This window comes from Lactuca sativa, chromosome 2, assembly GCF_002870075.4.
Source record: "Lactuca sativa cultivar Salinas chromosome 2, Lsat_Salinas_v11, whole genome shotgun sequence".
NCBI classification, from domain to species: domain Eukaryota; kingdom Viridiplantae; phylum Streptophyta; class Magnoliopsida; order Asterales; family Asteraceae; genus Lactuca; species Lactuca sativa.
Window position 1 is genome coordinate 134,123,307 of NC_056624.2, and position 10,601 is coordinate 134,133,907.

At 31.5% G+C, this 10,601-nt stretch overlaps 1 protein-coding gene across 2 annotated transcripts; it reads right to left on the reverse strand.

Moving 5' to 3' along the window:
• Positions 1-776: 776 nt before the first annotated feature.
• On the reverse strand, positions 777-1,713 carry LOC111912168 (protein GL2-INTERACTING REPRESSOR 1). 2 transcript variants are annotated; one of them, XM_023907897.2, is made up of 2 exons: positions 1,456-1,713; positions 777-1,313 (listed from the first exon to the last, which is right to left on the reverse strand). In XM_023907897.2, the coding sequence occupies exon 2, from the start codon at positions 1,295-1,297 to the stop codon at positions 962-964; it is 336 nt and encodes a 111-aa protein (XP_023763665.1). In that variant the 5' UTR covers positions 1,298-1,313; positions 1,456-1,713; the 3' UTR covers positions 777-961. The 2 variants fall into 2 exon arrangements, with proteins under 2 accessions (XP_023763665.1, XP_052624052.1); XM_052768092.1 differs by having other exon boundaries at positions 777-1,349; positions 1,456-1,708.
• Between the last annotated feature and the right edge of the window lie 8,888 nt (positions 1,714-10,601).

Below are 10,601 nucleotides of genomic sequence, written 5' to 3' on the forward strand. Positions count from 1 at the left end.
TTTACCTATGATTATAATCTATCACTTTATCAAAAGAAATATTGGTATATACAGAACATGTACACATTAAGGTCATGTGGATTATTTACCAACAAATTGTACTAGTGGGACTTAAATACGTAATTATCCACTCAACTGCTCTTGAAATTCAACAGCATATTTGCTTCAATAAATAGTTATTCAATATGTTGGTACAACATCATAAGCTAATAAATGACTTAGTAGAAAACTGAGTTTTCAAGAAAGATTAGAAAAATCACATTTAAAGACGGTACTAACATTGCATATAAATTATACATGTATAATAACAAGTTTTAACTACTAGTATAATTTATGATAAGGAACCTTTGTACTTCTCATAAGTTTAAATCTTAATTTTTGTTCTTTGTCAATATACAAATCATCTTTACAAGTAGTAATATTAATTTTAGCAAGAAAGCTTGTATTCTATTTATGTAAAAAGAACAATTTAAATATTCTGTAATCAATATTATTTTTATATAATGTTTATCAAGATAACAGTATATGTGATTTCGTTGTAGTTAACTCTCTCCCATCCTGGGACGTTTTAAGAAGTAACCTATCGTACATTTGTCGAACAATAAAGTGATCTGACGTGTCATTCTCTACATGGACATAACCCGAACATAGTAACACTATAATTAGGCATAGAATAGATAAAATTAAGCCAATTATCTTTTCAACAAAAGGGTAAAATTGAAATTACCTTTGTAACCTCCTAGAATTTAGTACGTAGGCCAGATTAAAGACATAAGTAGAAGGGTAAAATGGGTATTGTCATTCAAACTCCATTCATGGGACACGGTTAAATAACATAATTCATGAAAGTAAAAAAAAATTAAAATAACAAAAAAACAAATAACAAAAAACAAAAAGAAAACCCTAATAATACTAGTGCTAAGTTATAAAAGCTTTTTCACCATGCATCTTCAATCTTCATTCAAGACTTTCTTGTTTTCTTGGTGGAGCTATCATGGACGACATCAAGCAACACGGTGCTCTTGCATTTAGGGCATTTAGGGTAGTCCTCAGCAAGCATAACGTACATGAGGCACCGTGGACATCCAACAAGCATCATCGATGTGGCCTCCGGGCTACTTGAGTACCGGAGCTCCGTCTCATCTTGGATGTTCTCCGATGACACACAGGAAGTTGTCGGTGAAATTGTAGCTGATCTGCTAGGTGATTCTTCCGTACGCCGGTGAGCTATTGGTGGCGACAAATTCAGCTTCAAGTCGAGATTCCTACCACCACCTCTTCCGTTTCTTCCACTCATCTTCTCCGAAATCAATCTGTGTTAATTCCAAGATTTTGATGATTTAAGTCAACTGTGGAAACCAAAACACAAAATCTCGATGAACAAAAGTACTATATATACTTTGACTACATCGTATTTAAGGACAACCCATGATCAAATAACATAGAAGAATTTACCTTGAGATTGGCAACTCCTGCTGAAGAACAAAAGAGGGAGATTAAGGCGGTGATCAGGAAAAGCACCACCGCTAGTGAGATGGGTTTGTTGGTTTAGAGGCTCCAAGGCCATTTATACATATATTTATATGTAAACAAGAATTGAGAGATAGATGGTTTGCTTTAAAGCTTAATTTAATGGTGTAGAGAGAGAGATTGAGGAGGAAGAGAATTGAAGAAGGTGTGGTAGAAGAGGAGATAGTTGTAAATTGAGGGGCAGGAAATGCATTAATTATTGGAAAAAATCCCGAGATGGATACAGAAAAAGGAAATTTGTAGTAAATATTTCAACTAAATAATATTGCAGAAGAACCCCTCTTCATTCATTGTTTAGCCATTAGTCATTCATTTAGTTTTAGTGTGAGCAATAATGGCCCTGTGGTTTTCATTATTCACTACTCACAGCTCACTAGTCTTATCGTACCATGTTAAAAACCAAACGTTTCATAGATGTATGTATGTGTACAAGGTCTACATAGTAGGTAATATGAATTCATAACAAATGTACAACCTAAAAATTTTACCAACTGCTTTTAAAGCTTAAACCAAATTTATAACAAATCCAACCACACCACTTGTTAAAGTCTATAATACATATATGCATATATTTATGTATGATAGCCTTAGACTTATTAATATTAATTCACTCTTCCCACTTATCATACTAATGTTTACACATGCAATACCCTATTTATGGAATCATACCTAACAAATAACTCTTTTGCTTCATTTCTTTTCACTTTTATGTTAAAATTTTATAACTTATATTTTTTAAGTAAAGAAGTCTCTTTAATAAATGTTTGTGTCCTACATATGTATGCATGTACGTTGTGATTTATACGGTTTAGTGACAAATATATATATATATATATATATATATATATATATATATATATATATATATATATATATATATATATATATATATATATATATATACTTAAGTTCAAATGTGGATGAACATATATTGTGTGGTCATAGGGACTAATAAGATTTTAGAAAAATTTAAATCATTAAACTAATAGATAAGGGTAGTTTGGTCATTTTATTTTTATAAACCAAAAATAAATTCCTATATTTTTGGAAAATCCCATAAATCACGTCTGCAATACTTAAAATATTTCATCTTCATAACCCTAATTTGTTCTCACGTCTCTGATTCTTCAAAATGTATAGGGCAATCAGCTTCCTCCTGTTACAACAAACATCCAACAAAGGGCACGTTTTACCCTTTTCACTTTCAATAAAGAATTAATCCTAAAATTATTTGTTAATCAACTCCCAATTGGTTACACATGAAATTAGCTAGTTACTTAATGTAAAAAGATTTGAATCTTATCTCATTTGACCTATATGGCCGAATTTTAAGAAAGACATGGTGTAAGATTTCTTTTGACTAGTTTAATAAATTATATTACACCGTACTTGTAAGATATGGTCTTTCTTTTGCTTTATGTTTTATTGTCTTGCCTTTTGCATACATGGGATTACATATAAAAGGAAGACTTAAACACGTAAAAGACTTTATCTGTCAGTCACTCTTTTCTCTCCATAGGACTACTAAATGTCACGAGTTTTCTTCCCTCCCAATTTTCTTCTCTTTTGCAATTTGGTACTACAAGTGAAGGCTTAAGGTGTTGTTTCTCTTAAGACATATTTTAGAATATGTCTTATAGCTTAAGAACAACATTTTACAAGTGAATGACTAGCATATAATGGTGGTTTCATCTTGCTTGGTGGATATTTCTAAAGAGCTCTTATTTTAGAGCTTCATGTCATCTTAATCAACTTTCAACCTCTCATAAGGATCGAAGTCTTCAAAGGTTGTTTCAGTTTCTTCTTCTCCTTCTTTGGTTTTGTTTAATCTATCAAAGTACTTGAAAAATAATCATTGGTGGCTATAAACTAGTTTTCTTTTTTTTTTCAAAATTAAAGTCTTCCATTGCTAATTACGTCTAATTATGTGTTTATAATTCAACTATTTTAAATAAAAATCCAACAATTGGTATCAGATATATTTTTGCAATATTAATTAGAATATTTGTTAAGCTGGTTAACATTTATTTTTGGAAAACATTGATAGTTTTCTATTTGCAAGAAAAATCGATGCATATTTTATTTAACAATTTTATAATTGTTATATTTTGGTGATAAAAGTTTATATGCATTTTTTGTCACTAAAATTGTTTTAGAAAAACAAATAGTTGTATTATATAATGTTGTGTGTGTGTATATATATATATATATATACTTATATATGATGTGCATAAGCTAGCCATAAACCCTTGTGTTGTTTGTGTTCATTTGTTTAAAATGGTTGTAATTATTTATTTATTTATATGTTATGTAATAATTAAATACTTAGTTTTCTTTGTTATTTTTGTAGGTAATAAATTAGTTTTAGACATAATTTATTTTGTACAAATATACAACAAGAAATGAAGATGGAGTCATTTTAGAAGATCAAAAAGGGCATTTTTGAAACTTTTAGAGTGCAAGTACAAATGCAACCCTTTTTTATAAGTGTTGCTAAAACTGTTGTTGTTGACCTAGTGCTTCATCAGATTCCTTAGATATGACATATGTGATGCTTCTTGTTTTTTATTCTACTATAAAACATGGTTAGTTCAAAACTAAAGTTCACTATCAACAAAGTAGATCCAAGTGGTATTTATTATGAAAGGTTCAAGTTTTACAACACCTATTCATATGCATGTCATATCTTACTTCCCTGATATATCGAAGTTCTCTTATTTTTTTATTCAAATGTGAGGTATTCTTGATGTTTGAATAGAAAATCTAGGGTATTATTGGAACTTTGTTAGTGGAAAATGCTTTGTAGGACTTGTCCTTTGCAGTAAGAAGAAACATTTTCTCCATTATAGAGCTTTATTTTAGTCTTTTACTAATATGACTAAAAGCTTGGGCTAAAGGGATTTGGTTTGATTTAGTGATTGGGCTTGTCAATTTTGTTTTGAAAGACTTATATTAACACACACATACATATATACACACATACACACACACACACACAAATATATATATATATATATATATATATATATATATATATATATATATATATATATATATATAATGGTCAAATAATTAGCTTGGGCCTTAGGGTTCTTGAGGTCTCTTTGACTAATTAAATTATTTTTAAATGTTAATTATGATTTTGGGTTTTATTTAATATTGAAATTTGTTAATTTGATTTAACTATTTTGACAGTTAATTTCGGTTTTAGCAGTTTTTGGAGGGAAAAACAGTTATTAATTACCAATTGGCAACCCATATGTATGGATCACCAAACACAGATTTCAATGTTGGAAAATATCACATTCTTCTTAAATTCGTATTCTTCAATCATGATGGGAACATAGAGAATTCCGTCACAATCAAGATTTGTTCTTGATTAGATTGTTTTATCCTCTAGATAGATGCCTACAAATAAATTTCTATCTTAAGACACTACAAAGGAGGCCTCAATCGGTATATTTTTGTGACTGTATTCTGATTGTAATCTTCATTCAAGTATGTTCCTATAAAATTGATTCTTGTATATTTACATATAATTCAATTTCGTTTATATTATTTCTATTGTTTTTGTTGATTGTATACTTTTGTTATAACAATATATATATATATATATATATATATATATATATATATATATATATATATATATATATATATTATATTCAATTTTTCATGATATGTTGTATTGAACATCGATAAAACGACACAAGTTGTAAATGAAGTTAATATAGTTTTAGTCGTATATAAAAAAGATATAAATAACAGAAAATTAATTGATATTTGGCTAATTAGTTGTTGTTTTTTAATACAATATATAAACAGTTATAAATTTATAATGGTTAATTATTAAATAATACTCTCTCAGTCCCAAAATTATAGTCCATCTTTCGTTTTTGGTTTGTCTCAAAATAATAGTCCACTTCTAGAAATAAATAATATTTTTACCAAAATACCCCCTCATTATTACTTAACCAACTAAGAATTTAATGGAACATTAAATGCAAAGTAAAGATAAAACTGTCATTTTATTATATAAAATTAGTAGTAATTAATGTTTTTCTTAATATATATGTTTTTTGTCTGCGAACAATAATATTGGGACGGAGGGAGTATGTTGTAAAAATATTTTTTAGTAATTATCTATCAATTTAAATATAAAATGTTAACTTATAGATATAAACTATAAAAATATGTATTAATTAAATAATTTATTCGGTTTTCCGTTTTAACCAAATTCATCAAAATTTGATCAAAACCCGTAAACCAAATCAAATTAACGGAATAACCAAATAACATATACCAAATAAATCAAAATTTTATTAGATTCGGTATTCCATTTCGGAGTGACACCCTATTTTTGTAACAATATTTTTGGTGTTAGGATGAGAAAAGGGCCATGCATTTCAGGGCCTATTCAAAAGACCAGGCTTGCTTCACAAGCCCGTTTTTGTCTTTAGTGAAACATTTGATTTTTTTAATGACACCTATATTTTGGCCCATTTAACATTTATGTATAAATACAGAGGTGATTGGATTTAGGTTTAAAAACAAGTCAATACTCGAGATATTTTGTGTTCTTCTCGACTATCATTTTTCTTGGTCTTTGCTTTATATTTCATTTTCTTAGATTACGTATTCATATTCTTTTCTTAATTTGTCGAATAACTTTACTATAGTTTATAGCTAATATTAATATTTTATATTTGAGGCTGAACACTCATATTTCATATTCTCGTTTTTTTAATGAAACCTATATTTTGGCACGTTCATATTTCATATTTCAAATTCATATTCTCGTTTTCTTTAAGAGTTCTCAAATTAAGCCTTTAGTGGGATGAGAGGATCATCCTTAAATGTTGTCTAAGTTGTCGATGTATTGACATTCAACTATATAAAATACAACATGGTTAAAATAGCGAATGTTGCCAAAAAAAGCATAATGCAAAAAAGAAAAATATGGGCCGATTTTAATGTAGAATCAAATATGACATTGAGACGTCACACCGAGCATCACGCTCTTCGTTAAAAGCTGCAATGGACCCATAGCAAGTTGGTTAGACATGTGATTTTTAAAGTTACAAAGTGGAGGTGTTTTTACCCCTAGGCAAGATGCACTTATAAATTGACAAGTAATGATATTTGATTTAATTCATCTAATAAATTGACAATTACCCCCCAAAGAATTCATAGTAATTCTATCAAACACTTGGAATGAATTATTTGTTGCTTAAATCATGCGAGAAAATCTACATACGTCTAACCATTTTTACCAACGAAAACAAGAACACAAAAGTGTAGAAAGGAACTTTAGAAATTTGTATAAGAAGAAAACTACATATAGTAGAAAATTTAACCTAAAGCAAACCACAAAAATCACATACAAAGCAGAAGATTTCGAGTAAAATTAAAAAATCCAACTACTAAAACAAACCATAAAAATCAAATTAAGAGGTCAGGTGATGGTAGATGGCAGCAGGTTTAGAAATAAATTAGAAATAGATTAAGAAAAATCAAACTCACCCAAATCACTTGAAGAAAAATCAGAAATCAGAATCCCACAAGTCTTTTCTTTCGTAGTAGAGAAATCGGAAATTAGTTGAAGAGAAATTGAACTCAGTCACTCGTAATAAGAGGTGATTGAACTCAAAATCAGAATGAGAGGATGAAAAAATTCCAACTCAAAGATAGCAGCAGATGAAAAAATTCCAACTCAAAGATAGCAGCAAATTAAGAGGATGATTGATTGAATTTAGAGAATAAAAAATTAGGAATAGAAATCAGACTCATAGTTAAGTCGACCACAGATGAATAGACCTGGTAATGGAGCATGCTTTGACCCTGATCCGCTCCAAACTCATGCAAAGTTAATGGGTTTGGATCATATTTTATGATTTGTTTACCCAATAACGACTCGTACCCGTTAACCCTTTTGTTAAAAGGGTCGGGTATCGATCACTATTAATCTAATCCGTTTATGACACGCCCCTCAAGGAAACAAAAAAAAAAGTAATGATTTAACTCTAGAAATCACTTAAATTTTTACTTGAAATAATTTAATATATACTTATATGTGCTTAACTTTTTCCAGATGTCACACCCACAAAACCGATGAACGGCGGAAATGTTCTGGTGTGGAGGACGTCATGTACAGTATCACAACAATGTAAAGTAGTAAACAAGCAACAACATCATCCATTGCATTAATAAAATAATTTCATACAAGTGTGTTCTGTAAAGTTATGTAGACACCAAAAATACACATCAAAAATAAAAGGAGGAGTCTTGAACGAGCTCCAACTTCTCAAAACCTGACACCTGTACCTGTCTACTGGTGACCTGAGAATACAAGTTATTTTGAAAGAGTTTATCAGCTTTAAAGTTGGTGAGATCATAAGTATATTGTTGTCTATGTTTGTATGAAAGCATTAGTAAGATGTTTGTAAGATGTTTTGTAATGTATAGGTTTTGTTAAGTTTTGTATTTGTTTGAACTCTCCTAGAAAACCCTATGTTTCCTACTAAAAGTAGCCTTCTACCAAGGCATCTAGTATCTGTGTGTGTTTCTAAAATAAGAGTGTGTATTTTCCCAATTCCGACTATCATTAACCAAAAATATAATTTTTACATTACCATGCATCGTGTGCATGTTCACGAAGTGAATGTAATGGGAATAATATTATAGTACTGTAGTGTTGTATTAAGTAACCACTGCTGTACTAACTACCTTAAGTAAATTGTAAAATTTTAAGGTAACATGTGATCGGCCTGTATCTTGCTACTGACTCAATAGTAAAGCGACAATGTAAGATGCCGTAAAAATGACGTTTGGCACCCGTAGACTTGAAAGTCCCACTGTAGCGAGCAGCAAGGTGTAGGATAGTCAATCCAGTATAGATCTATACGCAAACTCATACGCCCCAATTAAGGAGATTCTGATACAAAAACAGTCATGGCAGGTAGTGCCATGCCCTGATTAATGGCTCACATAGTTGTGTTAATGTATATGTAATGTATATTGTGTGCTAGCTGTATTGTGTGTTCTTTCTCTGTCTAGCCTGTATGTTTGTTTCTCGTCATAGTGTCTATTGTTTGCTTCTCATCATAGTTTCTATTGTTTGTTTCTCATCATAGTGTCTATTGTTTGTTTCTCATCATAGTGTTAACATGTTTGTATACCCTTTCTACCTAAGGGCATTATATCTCTTGACTCATGTATGAACTGACTCATTGTATGTTTCATTGTTCTAGTATTAGCATTAGTATCTTCCTAAACTACTCCTATAGTAGTTTACTAGCAATGTATGATCATGATTGAATACCTTTGCTACCCAAAGGTATGGGTCTGAATGAAAAACTTTTATGACTATATATGTACACAGGATATACAATTAATATTTAAACTACCTTCGGAGGGATAACCGATGCCTTAAAGCCACATCCAAACAAGGAAAAGGAATTAAAACGAGCTAGCCTTCCTAAGTCCTTTAAACATTTCTTATATAACTATACATATATAGGCAGGCATTTGACAATATATTTGTATAAAAGAGTTTAAGTAAAAGTATTTGACAAGTAAAAGAGTTTGTAAACCAGTTTGAAGTAAAACAGTTTAACAAGTAATAAAACCACTTGTTTGGTAGTTATTAATCACATGTGATTGATATAATAACTATAATTGTTCAACTTGTATTCCCCCCCCCCCCCCCTCATAAAAGCATTTAAAAACATATAAAAGATTAATTAAGGGGGAGGGGGGGTATGAACTCACCTGTAGTGAGTGGTTTGGATGAACAGATTGTATAGGATGATAGGTGTCAAGTGAAGGCTTGAACACACACGCGGATCCTATTTAACATATAATGATACATATATGAATATAATTAGTGTTTAAAACAACTAACTATTGAATTGGGACCACCTTAGGGACTAGTAAACACTTATATTGAAGTGTTACAACCATATATGATTGTATGAAGGGGTATATGGTTATACAAAGGAGTGTATGGTCAAAACACACATTATATGTGTGTGTGCGGCCATACATGGTGTGTACGGTTGGGTGTGCGTCCATACATGGTGTGTGCGACCGTACACCTAGTGTTCTTGGTGTAAGATGTTACCTTTTATGAAGATCCTCAAGGAGATTTGGATGATACTTGAAAGGATTTTGGGTCCTAGCTTTGAAGAAGTGTAGAAAGTGTTCCAAATGGCTAAGTGTTGAATATATAGGAGGGAGTGTGTGGTTGGGATGGGTGTGTGGCCGCACACTCTTGTGTGCGGCCGCACACACCTTGTGTTCGTGTGATTGGCTCAAATGCAAGGCGATACACCCACAATACTTATCCCACGACTCCTACCCTGCTTATACTAGGCTTTAACCATTCTATTTGACTCCAAACAGTGCTAAAAATAGCAAAAACGAGTTTAACTTTGATAAGAAATGAAGAATGTAAGCTAGAAATTTTTGGGTTGTCACATCATCCCCCCGTTAGAGGGAATTTCGTCCCGAAATTAGAGTTTAAGCAACTAAGTTATTACAAATAACTAAGTAATAAGATGAGGATATTTCAGTTTCATCTGATCCTCTCGCTCCCAAGTGAATTCAGGTCCTCGCTTGGCGTTCTAGCGAACCTTCACTATCAGGATACGGCTCTGTTTCGTTTGCTTGACCTCTCGGTCCATGATTTCTACAGGTTCTTCCACGAAGTTGAGGCTCTCGTTGATCTCGATCTCGTCGAGTTGGATTACAAGAGTCTCGTCGGACAGACACTTTTTCAAGTTCGAGACGTGGAAAGTAGAATGTACGTTACCGAGTTCACGCGGTAAGTTAAGTTTGTAAGCTACAGGGCCGATTCTGTAAAGAATCTCGAAAGGCCCTATGTACCTTGGATTTAGCTTTCCCCGCTTTCCAAAGCGTATCAAGCCCTTCCAAGGTGCGGCCTTCAATAAAACACGGTCGCCCACCTGGAATTCCAACGTTTTCCTTCGTTTATCAGCGTAGCTTTTCTGTCGATCTCTGGAGGCTTTCAATCGTTCACAGATCTGAACGATCTTCTTCGTCGTTTCCCG